Source organism: Myxine glutinosa, chromosome 7 (assembly GCF_964187855.1).
Source record: "Myxine glutinosa chromosome 7, kmMyxGlut1.1, whole genome shotgun sequence".
In the NCBI taxonomy this organism is placed as follows: Eukaryota; Metazoa; Chordata; class Myxini; order Myxiniformes; family Myxinidae; genus Myxine; species Myxine glutinosa.
This window is the reverse complement of record NC_136267.1, coordinates 141,636,284-141,663,048: the sequence shown is the minus strand read 5'-3', so window position 1 is coordinate 141,663,048 and position 26,765 is coordinate 141,636,284. Positions and strand designations below refer to the sequence as shown.

General features: G+C 43.2%; 1 protein-coding gene across 1 annotated transcript in view; it reads left to right on the top strand.

Moving 5' to 3' along the window:
- The first annotated feature begins 1,148 nt into the window (after positions 1–1,148).
- LOC137412111 (advanced glycosylation end product-specific receptor) overlaps positions 1,149–26,765 on the top strand; it is a 36,655-nt gene continuing 11,038 nt past the window's right edge. The window contains exons 1-7 of the mRNA XM_068097360.2: positions 1,149–1,349; positions 1,694–1,842; positions 7,727–7,943; positions 10,232–10,299; positions 11,155–11,239; positions 21,157–21,336; positions 22,758–22,912. Of these exons, the coding sequence (XP_067953461.2) occupies positions 1,238–1,349; positions 1,694–1,842; positions 7,727–7,943; positions 10,232–10,299; positions 11,155–11,239; positions 21,157–21,336; positions 22,758–22,912 (966 nt within the window). The 5' untranslated portion in view covers positions 1,149–1,237. The remainder of the gene's footprint in view (positions 1,350–1,693; positions 1,843–7,726; positions 7,944–10,231; positions 10,300–11,154; positions 11,240–21,156; positions 21,337–22,757; positions 22,913–26,765) is intronic.

The window sequence follows — 26,765 nt, the reverse complement described above, 5'->3', positions numbered from 1 at the left end:
AGTATTATGTTCGGGGTAGAAGGGAAAAAAACTAAGAGCCAAGCAAAACACGATTAAGATAACAAACACCGACGGGGGTACAACTACAAGGCCGCACACGAGGAGCAGAACACGATTAAATAATTACAAGTTACAGGAAATTCAAACCAAAAGTAACTATAATCAAAACAATAACGCATGGACGATAAAATAACGAGTTGAAATTTGACAATCTATCTGGGGAAATGGGGGAGAAACACGTGGTCGAAGAACGAACGAACGAACGAATAAGAATCTTGAAATTTGAGGTTTGTCATCAAATTTTCCAACCAAGCTTTATTCCGAGAATATGGTCAAAGGCCGATAATTAAAATAAATAAAATGACGTCAATAAACAAAATTTCTAATCTGGTGAAAGATCAATGTCACATAAAATCGTAAATTTTCATCCAATTGAGTTGAGATTTTACAAAAATTGCATATTGTTTCAAAGAAAAGAGACGTTCAGTGGAGGTTGCGAAGAAAAAAAAACTTCCAATGACTTGTACATTGATTCGAGCACTTTGAATGTCACACTATGTTGAACGAATCCACATATACATGCATTATATGAGTTTATGACATTTGTTTATAAACGATTTTTACAATCTGCAAATTGCCCTTGTTGTGCAATTTCCACATTTTATTCTCTAAGATATATTTACCAACGACACGCACGTGAAAAGATTTAAAAAAAAGAAGCAAAGTCATTCGTGAAATGTCTGACGTCTGTCAAATTAAAAAGAGAAGAGGAAAAGAGGAACGAGGGCATAGGGGGATGATGGGGGAATTATTTCGCATTTCCTAAATTAAAGGGAAATTTGAAGTGAAATTTTTTGGAGCACCCCTTACCCACCCCCCCCCCCCCCCATAAATATGTAATACAAGGGATTACCCTGGAGATGTCTCGTGTGGGAAAATCCACTGATTGTTCTCGTGGATTTTTATCACATCATTTGCATATTTACATACAATAGATCGATGTGTCTGCATGTAAATACCTTTGTTCAACTTCCGGTCGAAGCACGGCACAACACAATGACGGCCTGTGACTGGTTCGGGAGTGGGAGGAGACAATTGTAGTGGGAGGAGATTATCTGGGAGGGGGAGGGGCCAAAACACATATCGGCATGCGAGACTTCGGAGAAATGACGTTTTAAATGAGATCAGCGACATCATGAAAGGTGAATATATGATCCAGTAAATCGCGTTTCATGAAATGAGAGCTGCGCAGGATCACGGCACGGGTACAAGGAGGAATCTGTTCGTGAAAACGTCTTCAATCATGGAAGGGAGTTTCATCGCCATTGTACACCTCATCGCGTTAACAGGTACGAGTACGTCTCAGCCTCGAACAACAGAGCTTGACCTTTATCAGGCTTTAGTAATTGGTTAATCCGTCACTGTGAATAGTAGGCCTATTAGTAATATTAGGTACATAGCTGTGCACTGACCGACATCACAGGAAACACATAAACACGTATGACAGGACAGGTGAAGGTAAAGTGCCGGCTTACCTTGATTTAAAACATCTCTTTGTCGCGTGACGTTGCCTTGATGTGACGTGTGTTTACAAATCGGTCCGACTCGGCACGTTGACTTTCTTTGCTCACCTTGACCCACGACACGCACCTGAAGTCCCTTCGCATGTGCTCCTGTTCCTCTGTTTGTGCAGCCTCGTGTTCCGCACTTGACGTGAAGACCTCTACGACGATGACTTTCATTGAAGGTACAGAGTTGCTTCTCCCTTGTTCTTGGTCCCTGGTCTCTGATGAGCCCTCTGGTCAACCACAAGATACTCCAGTGGTGCTACAATGGTTTGTGGTGAGTATTTGCCTTCTCTATTGACACCTCCTACAAACAGATAAGGTGTGCATCAGTAATACCTGGGATGCCGGGGCAGCTTTGTGGGGGCAATTACCCCCCCCCCCTACCTTTTGTCAAGGGGGGCAGAACGTGCCTTATTGTGCGGACACCCGAAAAAGCAAAGTCGTCAATAATGTCATCATACCTCAGTCTTCGTCCTAAGTCCTCGATAGAGATGATGTCCAGGTGTGACAGTCTGTCCTGTGACATTGTAGAGCACAACTAGCTCTTTATGCGCTTCACCTTTGAGAAAGAGACTTCTGCAGATGCAACAGTTACCGGCATCGTCAGTAAAACCCTCAGATCCACGTGTACATTTGGATACGTGTCCATGAGGGAGTTTTTAGTTATTTCGCTCAGTGGTTCAAGTGGAGAACATCTTTCCGGAACTGAGTTGTGCAGAAGCTTGAGTTCTTCTGTTCCAAATGCTCGATGGGTTCCAAATCGCTTGAATTGCAATCAGTTAGCCGGATATGAAGGTCGTTCCAGATTTTTCGAAGATCATTGTCACTTAAAGCTTTCGTGGCTGCGATGTGAAATAGAAAGTTGAATGGCTGGAGGATGCAGCGCACCTGCTCAAATCTACTGTCTGGTGCAGTCAGACAAATATCAATAACCCTGCAGAAAAATTCCATTTTGAACTTTGTCTGAATGAATGAATGAATGATCGTTTTGAGGCCATTTTCCCCCGCTAAAGCGGGGGTTAGCCTTGCGGGCCCCATGACAATCATGGTTCCCTTTTTGAGGCAGTTTTTATGGCCGGATGCCCTTCCTGACGCCAACCCTTAGTCGCCTCTTACGATGAGCAGGGATACGGTGTACCTATTCTAAACCGGGGTACACACCGGGATCATTCATCCCAGCAAGCTGGTACTCAATTTGCCGACCTCGGAAGGATGACAGGCTGAGTCAACCCCCCTGGTGTTAATTTAGTGATCGACCGGGATTCGAACTCAGGATCCTAGGATCCCAAGCCGGCACCCGAACCACTAAGCCAACACCAGTGGGTCTGAAACACGTTTGTCTGTGGGTCTGAAACTGGTTTATCTGCAGATTCGTAAGAAAAGTGCTTCGATTTGTAAGAAAAGTGAGAATGACACACCTAGATTCGTAAGAAAAGTGAGCAAGACACGCCTAGATTCGTAAGAAAAGTGAGCATGACACGCCTAGATTTGTAAGAAAAGTGAGCATGAAAAGCCTGGATTTGTAAGAAAAGTGAGCATGACAAGCCTGGATTTGTAAGAAAAGTGAGCATGACACGCCTGGATTTGTAAGAAAAGTGAACATGACACGCCTGGATTTGTAAGAAAAGTGAGCATGACAAGCCTGGATTCGTAAGAAAAGTGAGCATGACACGCCTAGATTTGTAAGAAAAGTGAGCATGAAAAGCCTGGATTTGTAAGAAAAGTGAGCATGAAAAGCCTGGATTTGTAAGAAAAGTGAGCATGACACCTGGATTCGTAAGAAAAGTGAGCATGACATGCCTGAATTCGTAAGAAAAGTGAGCATGACAAGCCTGGATTTGTAAGAAAAGTGAGCATGACAAGCCTGGATTGTAAGAAAAGTGAGCATGACACACCTGGATTCGTAAGAAAAGTGAGCATGACATGCCTGAATTCGTAAGAAAAGTGAGCATGACAAGCCTGGATTTGTAAGAAAAGTGAGCATGACACGCCATGATTCCAGACATATGAGGAATCTGAAAGTCCCCACTTCCTTCACTATGCCCATTGCCTCGCTGTAACATTTAGCATCATTTCCTTTTGCAGTGTCAGCCAAACTCAGTAGAGCAGCCTTTACATTCTGCAGCTGATAGCGCACGACCTTCACAGCATCAGTTTTACATTCCCATCGCGTTTCAGAAAGGGATTTCATGGAAATGGAGGTGTGTTCCCTTAGAATGTCCCATAGACAACATCTACAGCAGCTTAACCACCACCTCACCTGCTACCCCTCAAACCATCTGCCCCCCCTTATCCTGCCAACCCCTATCTCAGTTTTCCCCAGTCTCCCCTACTGACCTCTCTGAACTCCTCACACAAATGAAAACTGCCACCTGCACTCTGGACCCCATCCCCTCCAGCTTTGTTAAGGCTTGCCTTCCTGCTCTCTCTCCACTTATCACTGCAACGATAAACTCCTCCCTGTCTACTGGCATCGTCCCACCATCCCTCAAAATCGCTGCTGTCACCCCCATTCTGAAAAAACTTGGACTCAACCCTGACACCCCAAATAACTTCAGACCCATCTCCAACCTACCCTTTCTGTCAAAAGTTTTGGAACGCGCTGTAGCCACTCAACTCAAACATCACCTCTCTGCCAATAACCTGTATGAAACATTCCAATCCGGATTCCGCCTCAACCACAGTACGGAAACTGCACTCCTCAAAATCACAAACGACCTTCTCCTCTCCTCCGACGCCGGTAACCTCAACATTCTCATCCTTCTTGACCTCAGCGCCGCCTTTGACACCATCAATCACATCATCCTCATTACCCGACTTGAAACCACCTTTAACATCACTGGCACTGCCCTTTCTTGGATCAAATCATACCTCTCCGACAGGCACCAGTTCATCTCCATCAATAACTGCAAATCCCCCACCGCTCCCCTCCCCCAAGGTGTCCCCCAAGGTTCAGTTATTGGTCCCCTCCTCTTCATCCTGTACCTGTTCCCCCTTGGTCACTTAATCCGTCGTCATGGTCTCCAATTCCACTGCTTTGCCGATGACATCCAGCTTTTCATTTCCGCCAAGTCAATTTCCACCGTCACCCACTCTATCCTGACAAACTGCATCACTGAAATAAAATCCTGGCTTCAAATCAACTTCCTCAAACTAAACTGTGATAAATCCGAAATAATCATTATTGGACCAAAACGCTCACCAAATCCACCCACAACTTCACCCTCAACATCGACGGTATCCCAGTATCTACCTCCCCTCACATCTGGAATCTTGGCATCATCTTTGACCAAACCCTCTCCTTCGACAAACACACTAAACAGATCACCAAGACAGCCTTCTTTCACCTGAAAAACATTGCCCGTCTCTGTCCATCCCTCTCCTCCACAGCTGCAGAAACCCTCATCCATGGCTTCATCACTTCCCGTCTGGACTACTGCAACAGCCTCCTCTATGGTTCACCCTCAAAAATCATCAATAAACTTCAATACATTCAGAACTCCGCTGCCCGTCTACTCACCCACTCCCGGGCCCGGGACCACATCACCCCCCGTCCTTCACAAGCTCCACTGGCTCCCCATCTCCCAGAGAATCCAGTACAAAATCCTCCTCCTGACCTACAAAGCCCTCCATAACCTGGCCCCATCTTACCTGACTGACCTCCTCCCCAGACACACTCCCACCCGCACCCTCCGCTCTACTGCTGCCAACCTCCTGACCCTCACATCCGGACCAAACTCAGATACTGGGGGGACAGGGCCTTCTCCATCGCCGCTCCCACACTCTGGAACTCACTACCTCAAACCATCAGAGACTCCTCCTCACTCACCACATTCAAATCATCACTCAAGACCCACCTATTCAACACCGCATTCAACCCCTGACCGTCTCTTCTCCTTCTCCTTCCTTTCTGTTTGGTTATTTAATTATGTATTTTTGTCTTTTTTGTCTTTGTTTTACGTACTATGTCAAAGCGTCTTTGGGTTTCTTGAAAAGCGCTATACAAAATAAATGTATTATTATTATTATTATCTTTTTGTTGAAGCCGCAAAAAGCATGTAGAGCTGTTGCCTGAAGCCGAAAAATGATATTTATACGACTGAACACTGAACAGCATCTGAAACCACAAGTTTGAGACAATGAGCACCGCAGGGGACATCAAATATATATATATGTATATATATATATATATATATATATATATATATATATATATATATGTATACATATCTATCTTGCTTCAAAAAGGGGACCAAAAAACAACAACAACCACGGTCCCCGAAAAAGGCCAACCCCCGCTTGCGGGGAAAAATGGCCTCTAAAGGTGGTTTTTTTAATACATATCTATATTATAAAAGGAGCTGTGTCTGTCTGTTTGTTTTTCTGTTTCTTTGTTTGTCGTGTTATAACTTGAGAACGGATTTCAGTAAATCCAACAATGGTGGATTCAGGTAACTCCCGGGAGTGTTGGTGATCCAAAAAAAAACAAAATTGAATTTTTTTATTTTTATGGGTACGTGGACACGCATGGCAAAACTGCAAATGCCAACACGTGACATCTTTCACGTGTTGGCATTTGCATCGTGACTCCACCGATGTGGGCTTTATGGCAGAGTGGCCAGACGGACGCCTCTCCTCAGTGAAAGACACATGAAAGCCCGCTTGGAGTTGGCAAAAAAGCACCTAAAGGACTCTCAGACTGTGAGAAACAAGATTCTGTGGGCTTTCATGTGTCTTTCACTGAAGAGAGGCTTCCGTCTGGCCACTCTGCCATAAAGCCCACATCGGTGGAGTGTTGCAGTGATGGTTGTCCTTCTGGAAGGTTCTCCCATCTCCACACAGGATCTCTGGAGCTCAGCTAGAGTGACCATCGGTTACTTGGTCACCTCTCTTACCAATGCCCTTCTACCCCGATTGCTCAGTTTGGCCGGGTGGCCAGCTCTAGGAAGAGTCCTGGTTGTTCCAAACTTCTTCCATTTAAGAATTATGGAGGCCACTGTGCTCTTGGGAACCTTCAATGCAGCAGAAATTTTTTTGTAGGCTTCCCCAGATCTGTGCCTCGACACAATCCTGTCTCTGAGCTCTGCAGCCAGTTCCTTCGACCTCATGGCTTGGTTTTTGCTCTGATATGCATTGTCAGCTGTGAGACCTTATATAGACAGGTGTGCGCCTTTCCAAAATATGTCCAATCAATTGAATTTACCACAGGTGGACTCCAATCAAGGTGTAGAAACATCTCAAAGATGATCAAGAGAAATGGGAGGCACCTGAGCTAAATTTCAAGTGTCATAGCAAGGGGTATGAATACTTATGTCAATGTGATATTTCAGTTTTTTCTTTTTAATAAATTTGCAAAACTTTCTAAAATCCTGTTTTCTCTTTGTCATTATGAGGTATTGAGTGTAGATTGATGAGGGAAAAATGAATTTAAACGATTTCAGCATAAGGCTGCAACATAACAAAATGTGAAAAAAGTGAAGCGGTCTGAATACTTTCTGAATGCACTGTAAGTGGCTCAAAGCTTTGGCTCTGAGTGAAATCAAGAATGCAACACAATTAACCTTTATAAAGTCCATGAAATAATTTAAATTGATAGATTAACTTGAACCTTTCCTGACACTGGGAATGGGTACTTTTTCTTGTGATTGATAATTCTCTGTTTCATGATTAATTAAAATATTCTTACCACACGTGATCACTATCACTTCCTCGGACCATTTATTACTGGGACTGTCATGCTACTTTGTTTCATGAAGTCGTGTACACATAATGTGATTGTCAGCTGATTTAGGCCAACTAAAGTAGCATTTCTGGAAAACTGTTAAATTGTTTCAAATGTTGTTGATTTCGTAAATCTTCCTTCCTCATATTAACTGCTGACTTGGAAGTCCAAAGCATATCTGTTGAGACTGAAGCTGAATCAACTGATAAAAGTAGCTGAAAACTTTTTCAAACTAGATGGGATGACGTATTGATGTTTCAACCTTGCTGACGTTGAAGGTACTCAAAGGGGTCACTTACTCCACTCTATGTGGATTGACATGGTAATTTTATAAACAAGTTGGGATACTTGAAAAGATGCACTTTGACCTCATTAACTTCCAAGACAAAGTCTTTATGATCCGGCCACTTTGCCTTTTCAATCTTACAATCCGCAGGAGAACAAGGATGGACAACGGCATCGACTTTTGCTTCGAGGGTTGAACGGAGCCGTAAGCCGTGATCATAATTCCGCATTTGAAAATAGGTTGGAACTGCGAGGCAGTGCACTCGTGGTGTCAGATGTGCGAAGGTCTGATGCAGGCGTCTTTGCCTGCCAAGTGACCACTGAGAAGGAGGGCACAGCCGACAGCAGCAGCATTGTCCATATTGTCGGTGAGTGTTCTTCAGCTTCAATAGTCTATTCACATTGTTATACCAGTATTCATAAATTACCTTAAATTTTTTCCACTAAATTTTTTACATTATCATTATACCTGTATCTCATACAATTCCTTGTGCGACTCGATCTCCCTTGATCCCAGAATGTCCTCCACACACTTTACCCCATCTGTCTGTCAGCATTAATGAGAAAGCATCCCAAAATGAAAAGCCTAGACATGTCAGCTTTGTACTCAAACAAAACTTGATGAAAACAACAGCTTAAAAAATTACCTTGAATGGGCTGGCAGTCATCTCTTGTGGTTGTCGTTAAGACCTCTGCTGATTTGGGGGAACCTCCCAGGAGACCCTAATCAACTGGAAGGCCCCTGATCCAAAATCAAAATTTTTTAGACCCATCTATCCTGCGGACCATCGAGTATAAGGGCTACATCGGGTTTCAGAGCAATCGGTTGGTAAATAAGGTACGAGTATGGATCCAAAGTTTCAGAGGGTAACCCCTTCTGGGAGCTTCCATGATCCGAAATCGAAAAATCTAAGCCTGAGAGAATGTGCAGCCATCAAGTAGAAGGGCTTTATCGGGTGTCAGAGCAATCAGTTGGTAAATGAGGGATGAGTATGGATCTGAAGTTTGGGGATAATCCCCCCTGGGAGCCGCAATGATCCGAAATCGAAAAATCGAAGCCTGAGTGATTGTGCAGGCTACTATCTTGTATTCATGTCTCAAGTTTCAGAACAATCAGCTGGGTGATAATGTAGCTGTAGAAAAAAATAGCAAAACGTTAACGGATGGACGGACGAAGAGACATCCAGACAGACATATATATATATATAATATATATAAGCGTACGCTGGATCAGCATGTCGCTGTGTCCCTCCTCAACACCATCCCAACACACACCGCTGTGTGTGCTACGGAATGAGGTGTTTTTACGGCGGCCGGAGTGCAAATCCTGCCACCAACCTCTTTGAGAGAGGACCCAGTGCCCTGGTACTCATTTTGGCGACCTCAGAAGGATGACAGGCTGAGTCAACCCCAACTGTTTTTAATTCAACAGCTGAATGGGATTCAAACTTAGGACCTTCGGATCCCAAGCCCACCGCCCTAACCATTCGGCCATTTAATGAGCAAAGCTCAAATTTTTAACAAGAAAGCATCTCACTATGCAAGCGGACAAAATAAAAAAACATGGAAGTGATTTAAAAAAAAAAAACTCGACCTCCGCAGATGCTGTGCAGCGGCGAGCAGGCTTATAAGGGTTATTTGTACTTATTGGGACTTTGCCCTTTTGCATCATGGCTCGATTATGAATTAGTCTTCTTCATAGTGTCATAATGAAGGTTTGTTGAAAATATGACAAAAGCTCAAATGGTAAAAAAAAGTTATGGACAGACACACAGGCACGCACAAAAGCAATTGCAAAACCCTGTCTCCCACCGCAGTGGTGGACAAAAAGTCACATGGCTATATTGTTTTTGTTTTCACATTGGCTTTCAACTAAGAGGAACAAGGAAATGTTGATCAACATCAAAATGAAACTTCCTTAACCGATGCTTCAAAGCATTTTTTTTCACACATAAGAGCTTCCTTATTTCCCCGAAATACTTGAGACCATAAGTCTTTTGACAGAATGAGGCAAAACAGAAGAATTGTTGCAATTAAATTTCTTTCTTCTGGCCTCGAAGAAAAAAAGTTAATTGCACCAATTAGTAGGTCCTAGTAGGTCTTCATATCCCTGTCAAAAAGCACCACTCTGAAATGAGTGTCTTCATCAAGATCCTCACAATGTTTTAAAATTAAATGATAATTTATGTTTTATTTATTTATTTATTTTAATTCAGCAGATGTACCCATCAAAGATGGAATGAAATTTCATAGGACTTTGAAGGCTATAGATCAACAAGAGCAATCCCATGATGAACAAAATAAATTGAGACAACAATTTTACATTTATGACATCATCCAATATGGTGAATGCTTTGAGAAAAGTCTACTTTCGACTGGGCTGAACGGAATAAAAGGAGAAATCTGAATTAAATTTGGGAGAGAGGGAAACCAGACACCATCTTTTTATTTATGTAAATAGATGTGTTTTACTGTGATGGTTTCAATTTCCGATCTCCATTAAAAGATATACTTTGATGTTTCCAAGAAGTTTGGTTTTTATTTTGTAGTTTTGTGCTATATGGAGGATCCAAGATCTGTTAAAGTCATTATTTAATGATTTTTGTCACAGAGTGCACATGATATCCTGAAAAATGTGTATATTTATTTATTTCAGTTCCCATTGAACCAAAGCTACAACTAATTGGTACATCAGAAATTAGTGCCAAGAGGGAATCAACCGAGGTGAGAGATCTGTCACGTTTATTTTCCTCGTTCTGTTTTTTAATCCATCAATTGCATATGGACATGCAAAGGGAAATAAAAGCCTGTATCTTGCAACAAATGAATTCTTTGCGACTTAATATTTTATGACTATTCCCTCTGTTTGATGTCTTTTGGGCATCTGTGTGCCATCTCATAAAATGCTTGTTTGATTATGAGATTAAACCAGTGGAAACTCTATAAATAAGAGAGAGACAGAATTGTGAGGAACAGAAATGACAAACGAGGTGTGTGTGTGTGACCCACTCCCCCCCCCCCCCACCCCGTGTGTGTGACCCACTCCCCCCCCCATGTGTGTGTGACCTACTCCCGTGTGTGTGTGTGTGTGTGTGTGTGTGACCCACTCCCCCGTGTGTGTGTGTGTGTGTGTGTGTGTGTGTGTGTGTGTGTGTGTGTGTGTGTGTGTGTGTGTGTGTGTGTGTGTGTGTGAGACTCACTCCCCCATGTGTGTGTGTGACCCACTCCCCTGTGGGTGATCCACTCCCCTGTGCAGTGTGCGTGATGTGGGAGAGGATTTGAGCTCTTGAAATCACATTTTACATGAGATGTAATCACACATTTCAAACTGTATTTCCCATGTGCACGTACATGCATTCACATGTTATCAGAAGTAAATACATTGTGTAGATTACATTATTTGTGGATCTGATAAATTGCCAGTAACCATTTTGTAAAACTGAATGTGCAACATCTAAATGAAGACATCCATGCCCGTGGGGTTCCCACGGGTGACCCCACTAGTATATAATTACACTATAAGAAATACTTGTGTGTGTATTGTGGTTACAATAAAGACTTAAACCTCTGTATTTGCAGATTGGTACATGTTTCATCATTGGAGGCTTTCCACATCCAAATATATCATGGTTGATGGATGGTGAACTAGCTCTGAAATGTCCCGGTAAGTTTTTCAAGTTTGGATCCTCGAAAAATAATCCAGAATTTTCCAATGATGTGCAGGAAAACTTGTATATGTAAGGAGGTCATCTGATCCATAATGCCTGTGTCATATCCACACATTGCTAATGAGCTTGGGACCCCAATTTCAAAACCTATGATTGCACTACTTTTCCAATTGTCTCTTGATGTCCTTGTAATTAGTGTAAAAGTATATGGATGTCTCCATATGTCCTTGTTCTACATTTGACATACTGTATAGACAGGATCCTGCCTGAGCCTTGTGTTACGTGGTCCCCTCGGTGACTACCTGGTCTTGGTGACCCCCGGACCGTGAGAGGAACTTCGCCAGAAAGTTATATTATATATGCGCTTTCGCAACGCAATCCATATGAATTCCACCCAAGAGAAAACTGATGTTCAATGATATATTTCAATGGTAATGATACCATACAATTTCAATGATACAATCAAGGATATATCCCCCGAGCAATCCACCATCAACAATTCACACTCAACAATCAATCCCCTAGATGATTAAGATGGCCATCTTACATACGTGTGTCCCCTTTTGTACTCACGACCCCCTTTGGTCTCTGTCCCTCACAATGTCTCTGGGCCCCTCCTGACCAAGATGATGGTCGGCTTCGCCGCACTCGGGCGGTTGAACGAACCCCGGGTGGACGTGTTTCCACCGGGCATGTATCGTACCGGGAACCACGGCTGCAGCCCCCTCCTGGCCACGCGAAGCGGGTACTGTAAAGCAGGCAAAAGCCACACGCCGCTTGCAGCGCGTGTTAGGCCCCAACGTGCGACCCGTACGCGTCTTTGTAGACGGTGCCGCGAACGGTGCCAGATGCTGGGTCGGTGCACGGCCCCACGGCAGCTTGACGTGTCCACCAGGTAGGTACACGTCCCGGTAACTCCTCTCGCCAGACGGGCTTGGGAACGCCGCTTTTCCACGCGGCTCAATATCGATCCCACCTCTCGTCGGAGCGGGGCGAGGAAGAAGAATCCTCGTCGCTTCTCTCGACCTCGTGTCTTTCTCCTTCCGTTTCCGGTCTCTTTTCCAGAAGGGCTCCTGACCCTCCAACCACAACAACCCTTAATCGACTACACATTGATAAGCAAAGACCTAAATAGTAATTCACATACATTCCCATAAATATGTAACACTCCCCCCCTTCAAGAAAGAAAGTTTGAACCCAGCGAAAACTTTCTTTGCCGGCCAACTTGGATAACAAACCAGATAACTCAACCCCCCCCCACATTATCAGTTCCCCCCGGGCACAGTTATCACTTAAAAATAAAGCAACCAAATTTCACAAAACCCCCAGAGATTTTCAAAGGTAATTCACTCTGGACAAAGCACCAGCAACGACATGGTCCCTGCCCTTTACATGTTCAATTTCCCGTTGGACTCCTGCCAAGCCAAACTCCATCTCATGACCCTCTGACTTTGACTGTCAGTTTCTTGTGAATGAAGGTTAAGGGGTTGATCAAAGATCCAAAGTTAAGCAACTCGATAGCACTTTTTCCGGGAGGCCAAGCCGAGTATTCACTACATGGATGCCTTTAGGAACGTGGAGTTCACGGTTAGTCCGTGCAGGAAAGTTCTCTACCTGGACGCCTTGAGGAACGTGGAGTTCACGGTTAGTCCGTGCATGAAAGTTCACTACATGGACGCCTTTAGGAACGTGTGGCGTTCACGGTTAATCCGTGTAGGAATCTTGGCTCGGCGGCTCCGCCGCATTCAGTGCTTCAACTTTTCAGAACTTCCCTAATAATTATGGTGGGACCGCTTGTCACTGTAGTCCCATGAATAGCGGTCTCCTTCTCGGCCACTACTTTGACAATCCTTCCTTCGGGAGCTGCCGTAACTCAGGGAGCCTCCATAATAATATTGATTGCGGCCACCACCAAAACTACCGCCCAGTTGTCCTCTCCTGTAGACCTCTCGACGCCTACGAAATGCCTTCCCTACTGATATGGTCCGACCCTCCAAATCCTTGCCATTCCAATTCTTCTCTGCCTCTCTGGCGTCTTTTGTGCTTGCAAGCGTGACAAAGCCGAACCCTCTTGACTGTTGCGTTTCCCTGTCTCTTACCAACCGCACTTCCACCAGCGGCCCATATCTGTTGAAGACAGAGGTCAGAACTTCTTCCTCTCTTTTGAAGTTCAGTCCCCCTACAAATAACTTGGTACTTTTGTCGCCATCCCGAGCTGGTGTGGTGTTATTTTCCCTGCTGGGCTCTTTACCAACCCTCAGGTTACCATAAACTTGACCCCCGGCCAAATCATTCCCGATAACCACAGATACACCCTCTACAGGAAGCGTGGCTTGTAAACCGACGGTGACCGGTCCTGACACCAAATCGGACTCCAAATGGATGACATGAAGTGGAGCACTAACACCGCCCCCGATCCCCTGTAAACGAACACTATCCCCCGTTGCCGTCTCCTCGGACCATGGCAAAATGCCTTCAAGCATTAAAGATTGATGTGCTCCTGTGTCCCTCAATATCCTAACCGGTCTCCGGTTAGTCGAGGCTCCATCCAGTGACACAAACCCCTCTGAAATAAATGGTTGGTAACCCTTTTGATGGCGATTTCTCACAATGGCCATTGCATTTGGAGTCGTACTAGTCGAACTCCGCTCCTGATTTTCCTTTTTCAGGGCATAACATTGGGACATCACATGTCCAGGTTTCTTGCAAAAAGCGCAAGTAGGCCCGGAGGAAAAACTCGTGGTCTGCCTCGGGCCCCCCGGAAAATAAGTTTGTCTTGGGCCCGTAGCCCCCTGATTTCTAACAGTTGGGGTATCATAGTTGTCCCCATAATCATCTCGAGACCGCCGCCATGTAAGGTCGTTCTCCGCACCGGGTGTTCCATAACTCCCCTGCTGAAGTCTAGGCGAGGAGTTAGGTTTGTGGACCCCTATTCGGTGGGTTAAGGCATGATCATCTGCCATGGTGGCTGCGTCCCACAACTTTGGTACTTTCTTTTCCTGCAGGTACACTTTGATGTCCTCGTGGACACACTGCTGAAATTCCTCCACCAGGATCAAGTCACGCAATGTTTCGAAGTCTTTCCCGACTCCTTTTGACTCACACCACCGATCAAACATGTTTTCTTTCACTCTGGCAAACTCCACATGGGTCTCACTCTCCCTCTTCCTGGCATTCCTGAATTTTTGCCTGTAAGCTTCCGGAACCAACTCATAGGCTTTGAGGATGTGCTTCTTCAGTACCTCATAATCTGCACATTGGTCCATTGGTAGCGCCGAATAAATCTCTTGAGCTTTTCCCACCAGCACACTTTGCACTAGTATGGTCCAGGCCTCCTCCGGCCAGTTTAATTGTCGAGCCACTTTCTCAAAGTGTGGAAAAAAATTCGCGACTTCCTTTTCACTGAACGGTGGAACCAGCCTCACATGTCTGCCCACATCCCAGGTTTTCTGGTTAGGTGTCGACCCCGTCAGCAAGGGTGGTACCTCTCCCCGTTCTCTCATTAAATCCAGCTCCTTGAATTTTATCTCTTGCTGAAGCGCCAGATCACGTTCCTTCAACTCCCTTTCGGCTTTTCTCTCCTCTGCTTCGAGTTCCCTGGCAGCTCTCCTCTCCTCTGCTTTTCTCCCTTCTAACCTTTCCTGGAGTTCTCGTTCCACTCTCCTTTCCTCTGCTTGTTTCTCTTCTCTCCTCTCTTCTGCTTTCCTTTCTTCTTCTGCTCTTTCCTTTTCTGCTTTCCTTTCTTCTTCTGCTAACCTTTCCTGGAGTTCTCGTTCCAATCTCCTTTCCTCTGCTTGTTTCTCTTCTCTCCTCTCTTCTGCTTTCCTTTCTTCTTCTGCTCTTTCCTTTTCTGCTTTCCTTTCTTCTTCCTTGATCCGTTCCTGGCTCCGTAATTGCAACTCCAGTTTCCGGAGCTCAACGTCTTCTGGTTCTTCGGGTAGCCACTGCCAGGCTAACTCGTCCCATGTTCCTAATCCCACCATAGACTGTATCACCGTGGTCTGCAACTCTGCCTTCCTCAAATTAGTTCGGACCTCCAAGTTGAAATGTTTCGCCAATTTCAAGAGGTCCGCTTTTAGTAACGCTCGGAACTGTGCCTCACTAGGTGTTACCGCAAAGTTCTGTGCAACAAACGCCATGGTGACTATCGTTAACACCTGTTAACCTTCACCCAAGACTTTACCACAATTCCTCAAAAATTTACCAATTAATAATTAATTAATTAATTTTAATTAATAAAAATTATTATTTTATTATGTTATACAATTTTAAATCCCGGACGCAGACCCAATTGCGAATCCGCAAATCGTAATTTGGACGAGCCCCCAATTCTGTTACGTGGTCCCCTCGGTGACTACCTGGTCTCGATGACCCCCGGACCGTGAGAGGAACTTCGCCAGAAAGTTATATTATATATGCGCTTTCGCAACGCAATCCATATGAATTCCACCCAAGAGAAAACTGATGTTCAATGATATATTTCAATGGTAATGATACCATACAATTTCAATGATACAATCAAGGATATATCCCCCGAGCAATCCACCATCAACAATTCACACTCAACAATCAATCCCCTAGATGATTAAGATGGCCATCTTACATACGTGTGTCCCCTTTTGTACTCACGACCCCCTTTGGTCTCTGTCCCTCACAATGTCTCTGGGCCCCTCCTGACCAAGATGATGGTCGGCTTCGCCGCACTCGGGCGGTTGAACGAACCCCGGGTGGACGTGTTTCCACCGGGCATGTATCGTACCGGGAACCACGGCTGCAGCCCCCTCCTGGCCACGCGAAGCGGGTACTGTAAAGCAGGCAAAAGCCACACGCCGCTTGCAGCGCGTGTTAGGCCCCAACGTGCGACCCGTATGCGTCTTTGTAGACGGTGCCGCGAACGGTGCCAGACGCTGGGTCGGTGCACGGCCCCACGGCAGCTTGACGTGTCCACCGGGTAGGTACATGTCCCGGTAACTCCTCTCGCCAGACGGGCTTGGGAACGCCGCTTTTCCACGCGGCTCAATATCGATCCCACCTCTCGTCGGAGCGGGGCGAGGAAGAAGAATCCTCGTCGCTTCTCTCGACCTCGTGTCTTTCTCCTTCCGTTTCCGGTCTCTTTTCCAGAAGGGCTCCTGACCCTCCAACCACAACAACCCGTAATCGACTACACATTGATAAGCAAAGACCTAAATAGTAATTCACATACATTCCCATAAATATGTAACACTTGTCACTGAAGAAAATGCAGTTTTTATTGTCAACTTAATGTCCCTTGACATCCTGATACTTTAAAAATATTCATGTATAGGATTTAGCCAGTGTACCATCTCATAATTACCCAATATTTTTGAGAGATACCATGGGATATTGTGTTGTAAGATTGAAAAAGCAAGGTTGCTTTAAATTTTACAGAATCCCCAGGAGAGACAGATGTGATCCTGGGGCACCAGCCCATAGGGCAGAGCAGTACTCCATAGAGCTATGGCCAAGGCCATGTACATAGGCTGTGGTTTGAAAGAAACGTGTAATACACTTGTAAAAGATACATGGAAGTGAGTTCACCTTGGGGTGATATAACCTGTTTATGCACATCACAGAACAGATTGGGGCAAGTGATTTCACACAAACAAGAGGAAAGGAGTAAATGTGGCCACCACTTTGAGCTTGGGTAGGTAAAGTATGAAATGAGTTGCTGGAAGAGCACATACGCCTGTGAGGACAGGGAGGGCTTAGGGGAAGGAAGAATGAATAAAGGAGGAAGAAGAGTTTGTTTTTACAGCTAAATAAGAGATGGTAGGCAGGAATATATTGTGTGAGAGCAGAGCAGAGCAGAGTTGAGAGGAAAAAAGAAGGGGCCAGATTGACAAGGACATGCAGCAAAGAAAATGACCGCAGGAATAGAAACAGTGCAGAAGCAAAGAACTGTTCAGTTGCATTTGGGTTAGTCATCAAACGAAAAGTACAAGACAAAAGATGGGAGCCAACAAGGCAGAAACAATGGCGACAAGAGGAAGTGTGATGACAAAATAAAATAAAAAATATTAGGAAGTGGGAGAGTGGATGGAGATAACGGCAAGGATAAGCCTGGGTGCACACTCGGTAGAGCCAATCCTCCGCCAGAACAGTTTTCGTTTTGTATCCCACTGACAGGCCAGATCTGAATCCGGAATTACAAGGTCTAATTGGCCTGTTCTTGTCACGTACCCAACTCATCCACCGGGTTTTCTTATAATCCGTCCACAACTTTGAGATATCATGTTATAATGTATATAATTTTTAGCCCCATCACTTAATGGTGAAGAATTACTTTAAAATTCTCGGATCCGGATTCACATCTGGATCTTCACCAAAGTTGAATCAATTCTTCCTCGTCACAGATCCAACCTCTCCACGTTTCATCCGAATCCAAGCACAACGTTTTGAAATATCATGCTACATATCCTGGTGTTGGGCTAGCGGCTAGGGTGCCGGCTTAGGATCCTAGGATCCTGGGTTCGAATCCCGGTGATCGCTGAATTAACGCCAGGGGGGTTGACTCAGCCTGTCATCCTTCCGAGGTCGGCAAATTGAGTACCAGTTCACTGGTAATTCCCTGTTTGTCGTTAAAGGCGGCAAAAAGGGTTGGCGTCAGGAAGGGCATCCGGCCGTAAAACATTGCTTCAAAAAGGGGACCAAAAACAACAACAACCACAGTTCCCGAAAAAGGCCAACCCCCGCTTTGCGGGGAAAAATGGCCTCCAAAGGTGGTTATTTATATTTTATATATATATCATTTTAGCCTTATCACTTAATGGTGAAGAATCACTTTAAATATTCTTCCATTCGGATGTTCACCAAAATTTAGTCATTTTGTCGCTGTCACACACCCAACCTGTCCACCAAATTTCCTCCAAATCCGACCACAACTTTTTGAAATATCATGCTACATATCATTTTAGCCTTATCACTTAATGGTGAAGAATCTCTTTAAATATTCTTCCATTCGAATCTTCACCAAAATTTAGTCATTTTGTCGTTGTCACACACCCAACCTGTCCACCAAATTTCCTCCAAATCCGTCCAGAACTTTTTGAGATATCCTATTCACAGACAGACGGGCGAAAACAAAACCATTATGACTCATTGTTATGAGTCATTGTTATGAGCAATGAGAAAAGTTTACAAAGCCAGACACAATGCAAGGATAAGGGCACCACAACACAAGGACACGTATAAAGTAAAAGATTTATGGTTTACACCATGTGTTGGCTCTTAAAAGAGCTATTTACATTCTTTATACTTGAAAAAATAACTCAAAAGCAAAGAAAATGAAGGGAAGTAGGCCTCAACATTTCGGACAGCATGCTCCTCTCATCACAGGAGAAAGTGGACACTTGATATGTATAGACAACGGATGTCCAACATATTTGCTTCAATTGGTATGACAAGGAGTGCACGTGAGAAGTTTACCAACCTGACATCATGTCTCCACAAGCTCAATAATGTGGTTGGCTTACATTATTGTTGCTTTATTGCATTTGCATGATTTGCATTATTGCATTATCTATGTGAACAGAAATCCTAAAATGGCCCGGACAATATTATTGGCACCTTTTAGAAGTTGTTAGAAACGATTCGATTTCAAGCAGGTGATTCTCCTTTACTTTGGAATTGAACTCACCTGTGGTGAGTTGCAGGTACCTGCAATATAAATTTAAAAATCACTCATTCAACCAGTTTGAATGGAGAAAATGAGTTATTCTGCTGTTCTGCATCACTATGTACTGCAAGGAGCATGGAGAAAAGAAAGAAAACCAGAGAATTGTCTGAGGCGTTCAGACACAAGATTGTAGCCAAGCATGGACAATCTCAAGGCTACAGGTCCATCTCCAGAGACCTTGATGTTCCTGTCTCCACCGTACACAATGTTAGCAGGACGTTTAAGGCCCATGGCACATAGCCAACCTCCCTGGACGTGGCCACAAGAGAAAACTTGATCGAAGATTGCAGTGAAGGATTGTTCAAACAGTGGAGAAAGCACCTTGATCAAATGCCAAACAGATTCAAGCTGACCTTCAGACACAAGTTACGACAGTTTCAACATGCACCATCTGTCACCAACTCAATGAAAGGGGATTATATGGTAGGAGACCCAGGCGGATCCCACGGTTGAATGTCCTGTGGATAAATGAGACCAAATTAGATCTTTTTGGTAAAGCACATCATCTCTATGTTTACAGAAAACAAAATGAAGCCTTCAAAGAATAGGACACCTTCCCTACAGTCAAACATGGAGGAGGTTCAGGAATGTTTTGGGGTTGTTGTGCTGCCTCTGGCAGAATGTGTGCATGGCTTCATGAAATCGGGAGATTACCAAGGCATTTTGGAGTGCAATGTTCAACCTAGTGTCAGAAAGCTGGGTCTCCGTCGAAGGTCATGGGTCTTGCAGCAGGACAATGACCCCAAACACACTTCAAAAAGCACCCAGGAATGGTTCAAGACAAAACACTGGACTGTTCTGAAGTGGCCAGCAATGAGTCCAGATCTAAATGGCATTGAACACCTGTGCGGAGATCTGAAAACAGCAATTGGGGGAAGGCACCCTTCAAATCTGGGAGAACTGGAGCAGTTTGCACAAGAAGAGTGGGCCAATCTGCCAGTAGAGAGGTGTAGTAAGCTCGTTCATGGCTATAGGAAGCGCTTGACTGCAGTTATTTTGTCCAAAGGCCGTGCTACCAAATATTAAGTCGAGGGTGTCAATAATATTGTCAATGCCATTTCTTTTTATTATATGATTTAAAAGGATATATTGAGTTCTGAATCAAAAACAAAGGTTCTGTAATATTAACAGTGAAATAAAGAATTGTGGAGACAAAATACTTTTGTCATTTTCAACTTGTTTTTGGAGAAAGTTGTGAGTTATTTGAAAAAATTGCAAGGGTGCTAATATTTTTGGCCACGACTGTGTATATATATATATATATATATATATACAGGGTGTTTCAAAAATAGTGATACAACTGATAAACGTTTTTTTTACAAAGAAACAGAAACCTCAGGAATGTGAACCAAACATTTATTGAAAGCTATGACATGGTATTTTCTATCACGGATTGCTATTGCAGTAAATCACTGCTGGAGTTAGTGAGAGCCCAAGTTCTGAAATAGGCATTTACACAAAATCCTTGTTTGACGTTCTTGACGTTCTCGATGTGTGCCCCTCCGCATGTTCACTGAGCTGTTGAACTCCGCATGCACATGTCCGCGATGTTGGATGTTCTCCGTTCAGCCTCTCAGTGATCTCCTCAGGTGGTTCTGCTCCCCAGAAAATGTTTTTGTGGTTGTTTATGGCACCGTTCAAGTGTAAATGGGCTTCATCACTAAACCACATCAGGTTGATCCAGTTTGGATACTGATCCATCCTGTCACTGAGCCAATTGCACATATCAAGTCTCCTTCTCATGTCATCTTGACTCAGTTTATGGCTTATAGAGATGATGTATGGGAAAGCTTCAGTTCCTTAGTAAGGATACGCCAGACTGATGTTGGCTTGATGCCCAGCTCCTGGGAGCGCCGGCGGTGGGACTTCTTGGGACTGTCCACTGCAGATCCCGCACGGCGTTTATGTTGGCTTGGCTCTTGGTTACTGATGCTGGCCTGCCACTGCTGCCCTTGCTCTGGTTGTGCACTGTACCCTTGTGCTCAGAATGTTTCACAATACGTTGAATAGCACAATTTGTGGGTCCATCACGTGTTCTGAGGTCGTATTCCCAGCAGAACCTCCGGCAGGTGTTGACATATGATACATATGTCGACACCAAGGGAAGCATACCTATATATATATAAATGAATTAAGGAATATAATGAGAAACCATGCTTGTAATGGAGTGATGTAAAGTTCATTAATCCATTAATACAATGGGCAATGTTTGACCAGGTGTGCTGCTGAAGGAAAAACAAACCTCAGATAAAAATGGTCTTGTCAACATATCCTCAACCCTGATATACCACCCGTCAAATGGTTTTCATCGGCCTCAGTTTTCCTGTCATGTGTTGTACTGGGCCGTGGGAAAACTGCAGGAAAAGAGCTCAGGCCTCGTCACCTTTTCTCCACAAGGTGAGTCCGACATGTACATTTTTCTATTGATCGTGGAGTTAAGTTGAGCAACCATAACCTTGTAGATAGAACTTTGAAAATGAGAATGATTGCAAATACGAATGAGGAATTTATTCATTGCTTTAAAATGAATGGAGAATTTGAATTACAATTAATATATTCTACTTTTTGTTGGTCTTGTATATTCATTTTCATTTTGATGCTTGCTTTTGAATTTTTATAATTTAAGTTTCGACTCCTCTTATTTTATTCTATTAATTTTTGTTGTAGACAAAGTCAAAGCTCATGGAAGAGATAGAAGACTGAACAGATCAGGATGCAACAAAACAAAGTGAACAGTAGAGAGAGTGGGGAAACACCAACAGCGGGGTTATAGGATGGGGGCATGTGCGGACAAAATAGATACAGAAGCAAACTCTCAGGAAGGAAAAAGTGCAAATTTGTAAAGAGTGGGGTGGTGGTTTTGATGGGGGTCGAAAAGATCGTGGGTTTTGGATGGGGATGATCTGAGATGGTGGCGATTATGATCTGAACCAGTGATTCTGGAGTTTGGGAGTTTCACCGGAAGGAGTTTGATTTGATATGGACCGCATGCACCCTGTAGAAACCTGGAGAGGGGGGAAGGGGACAAAAAAATGGAAAGAACAGTGTGAGGCCCCAAAGGAAGTGTGGTACAAGACATAGAGATCATCGACCTTTCTGCAATGTGAAAGTGATAGACCCATAGAATCATCTTCATAATGAGAGATTCCAATAATCCTGAAGGCCTTGGTTTCGACGGCATCAAGCTGAGCAAGCTGTGGGGGCAGGGACGCCAGTCCAGAGGCGGCAGCAGTACTCCATCAAGCTGTGGATGAAGGCCTTGCAAGTGGATAGGAGTTCAGGTGTGCCAAAGAAGGGCTTTGTGCGACGGAAGATGCCCAATTGGTGTCTGGCTTTGGAGGCCAACTTTGAAATGTGGTTTGCTCAAGAATGATTATGGCTGATAGTGATGGTGAGACCAAGGAGTTTTAGTGACTGGATTTCCTCAAGAGGATTGGTATTAAAGTGGATGGGAGGGTTTGCCAGACGATCCTTTCAGAGAAGAGAGAGAGAGAGATGATGAGAGTGAGAGTTTTCATTTTTTTCAATCTTCATTGCAATCATTGCATTTTCCATTGTGAGTTTGTGAGTATGGAATGAATGCAAATGTTTCAGTATTAAAATTATGAATTTGCATATCACATGACCAATCAACGCTTTGCATAAAAATGAATTTGCTTTTAAAAACAGCGATTTGCCTCGTCATGTCTGTAATGCTGTTGATTGATTAAAAACAAGATTATCTCTCGCTGTTCTGTGTCGCACAAGTGAAACATTCATGTAAGTACCGTAATGATTGTAAATGGACATTACTTCAATTGAGATAATGTTTTCTTCAGGCATTCCTGAACTTGTAAGGAAAGATGAAGATGAAGAAAATGTTGAAGTTTTGCGAGGCCAAACTTCAGTCCTTTTGGATTGCCAAGTGCTGGCCTTCCCAAGACCCAACCTTTCTTGGATCCAGAATGATGATCCTCTTGAAAACCTTGAGGAAGTGAGTTGATGGAATTGAAGAAATGAATTATATTTACTTGTAACATCCGTTCGCGATGGAAGTGGCAATGGGAGGACAACTTTATTTTGTGTTATCGTGTATTACTATATTATATATATATATTTACTCTTGATGTTATGATTATATGGATGGGACTATCAATTTTGATGTAAAAAAGCTACATGGTGCATGCAACAAAAACAAATTAAACACGACCAATTCGGAAAGAGCAGAGTTAGTCTCAGGAAACATATAACTTGTGATCCACAAACTTTGCCATGATGACTCTAGTTTTCATTACACCATAACACAGATCATTGGTGCCAATACATCTATCTATAATTCCAGTAATCTCTGTGTGTATGTGTGTGTATGTGTGTGTGTATGTGTGTGTGTATGTGTGTGTGTCTGTGTGTCTGTGACCGCTGTTTCTCGACAACCACGGGTCCGATATACTTGAAACTTGCCAGGTATATTGCTGGGGACCCGAGGATGTGCCTTTTCAAGGTTTCATATTAATCGGAGAAGTAGTTACCGAGCTATGGCGATTTATTTACCAAACTCCGCAAGCCGTTCGCTTTGGCTTTGCGAATGAACCAAACCATTTCATGTAAATAGAGGGGGGGGATTGTCACCGTACTCGCAAGCCGTTCGCTTTGGCTTTGCGAATGGACCAAACCATTTCATGTAAATAGAGGGGGGGGATTGTCACCGTACTCGCAAGCCGTTCGCTTTGGCTTTGCGAATGGACCAAACCATTTCATGTAAATAGAGGGGGGGGGGGGATATAATTTTAGATATATATATAGTACGGGCATGCCCTAGTACAAAATAATGAGAGCAAAAACAGCACCAAGTAGATGGTATTCATAGAATATTTACCCCGCGCACAGTCAACTTGGTGCGAACCAACTCCTGTTTTTTTAAGGGTTTTTTTTTGATCCAATATGGCTGCCAGACCACGTCACCAATGACATCATGAATTTGCATTCTCCAATATAATTGTTATGTAGATCATGCGTAAGAAATTTCAAACTGATCGGACTAAGCGATGTACTTGTTGAATTATGACATCGTAATTAAGGCACCAATGATGTCATCGTTATCAACACTAATTTGCCATGTGAAGTTCTTTACAATGAGCCATGTTTAAATTTTTTCCATGGAGCGGTTTCGGAGATATAGAAGTGCAATGTTTTTCGGTTTTCCTCGATGGCGTCTGTACCACGTGACCTATTGCATCATAATTATCAGTAGAATTCTACATGAGTAGCCACATAAGGTGAAAATTTTGTGACAATCAGACCAACAGTTGCTGAGAAAATGAATTTTACAAATTGCAGACACTTACAACATACGTACGCCAGTACGCGACCGATCGCTTAACCCCTCTTTTCACTTCACGAGCGCAGGGTAACTATTGAGGTATTTGTTTATTGAGTACAACTGGGGGGGGGGGGGGCTACCCGGCATTGCTCAGGGAGGCGGGGAGGTGATACCTGGCACTACCTGGCTGATTGTGCTATTCATCGTGGTTCAAACCTTGCCCAGAGACTGAAATACTGTACCTGCACCCACAATTTAACGACTCGGTGTTACGGTTCTGCCGTGAAAGAATAACGTACCAACAATGCACAAACACTTGAAATTATTGACAACATTCCGAGTGAAGTATTTGAACAAATACTTCAACAAGAACTAAATGGGCTTGGAGAGAGTGAATGGCAGAGTAATGAGCATTGTCAGAACAACAAGCAGCTTTTTGACCTGGAAGAAGTACCATTTACCAACTTTTCATCATCAGACAGGTGTAGTAAAAGTGCTTTGCAAAAACAAAAAAAGTACCTTTTACAGTAACCTCATTGTATTTGAGTCGACCTTTGTCAGTGTTTGGTACAACTGACTCTGGCAATGCATCAGAAAGTTTGCAGTTTGCAGTTTATACTGAGGATAATTATGACTCGGTGTAAACAATGACGACAAGGAAATTTTGAAGAGAAACTGGAAAATCAAGCTGGGCAAAGGAACTAAAACAAGTAAAAGGTTTTCTCTACCTCAGAGTGACAGTGATCGAAAATGGTTCATGCAAATCAGATACTGTTTCTTGTGAAAGTTTACTCCCCTCAACCCCACCTAACTCAGCCCTCTTAGTTGCATGTTGTTGTGTTTCCTCTCCTCCTCACTCATTGAGTTCCTGTTCGTTCATTCCCTTGCTTATCGTTTCCAACTGTTGTCCCTGAACATTCTGAGGCATATAAAAACATTTTGAAAGTTTTGTGTTGCCAAGGGAAGCAAAGTAAAGTTGACCATCTGGGTGTTTGCCCTCTCTTGCTTTTATGAAGGCCTAATGGCCAAAATGTAAGCTTATTTTGCTTCCCACATACAGCAGTTCTCAACCTTCTGTTGATTAAAAAAACTTTTCTCAAACTGTTCGCCCACAGAGTCTATTATTCCACTTTCTGTCAAGACTTAAACTCCAATGACCTCTCCCTGGTCGACTTATTAATGTATAACAGTGCTTCTCTAACATTGTGTGTTTTTAAAAAAATACATAGTTCAGAGTGTGCACGTGTGTTTGTTTGCATGTATACACAAGTTTAATATAAAAAGTTTGCTCGTGACAACAGGTACGTTGTTTCTGCTGTGTGATGACCGATCTAAAGAAATCTGAATGCAATGGGGCTAAAAACGGACTGATAACAGACTGGTGGGTGTGTGTGCATACGTGTGCGCATGTTGCTCATGACTGAAATGTGCTTGGTCAGGTCATGCAGAAATCTTTGAAAGTTATTTGAGAGAATAATTTAAGTGAAACACGAATTGTTGTTAAGAAGATTTTTGAATGAATTAGTCAACCGTTTGATTCATATCCTTTTTATTTATTTAATTTACTCAATTCACGCTTTATATTTCACATATATGTATACGGTATATGTATGATCGGACTTATAAAGTAAATTAAATTATATCTTTATATATATATATATATATATATATATCTTCTTCTTCTTCTGTATACATACATATATATATAAAAAAAGTTTTTGTTTGTCTGCACGCGCTAATCTCCTGAACGGTGAAAGATAGGCGGAAACCTCTGCAACAAAAAATGTCGGGATGGGCCCCGGGAAGGTTATAGGCTAGGTGGCGAGGCCGGTCGAGGCCGCCTCGGCCGGGCTGGGCCCATTTCGCAATTAAAAGGCTGAGCTGAATTATTGTAGTCAATCTTCTACGGCCACGAGTAAAAGATGAATTATAGTAGTAAATTCATTCAAAAAGAACCAAAAATGTTGGGACGGGCCCCTTGAAGGTTATAGGCTAGGTGGCGAGGCCGGTCGAGGCTGCCTCGGCCGGGCTGGGTCCATTTCGCAATTAAAAGCTGAGCTGAATTATTGTAGTCAATCTTCTACGGCCGCGAGTAAAAGCTGAGTTATAGTTGTAAGACCCATGTACAGAAGATTAAATTCATTCAAAAAGAACCCGGGCAACACCGGTGCACTCAGCTAGTATATGTATATATATATATACATATATATATATATATATTTATATATATATATATATATATATATATATATATATATATATATATATACGGTATATATATATATATATATATATATATATATATATATATATATATATATATATAACATTCAAAAATTTAGGAATTACCAACTTGTATAGCTGCCAAGAAATAAATGGCTCAAGTACAATTTTTCGACCATTGAGTTGCCTGGGAATCTTAATTCTTGAATGTGGATCTTCTCAGTCGGCCCATTTTTTTTTTTTTTTTTGCAAAATGTAATACCTCAACATATGTCATCAGAATACACACCAATGCAATACAATT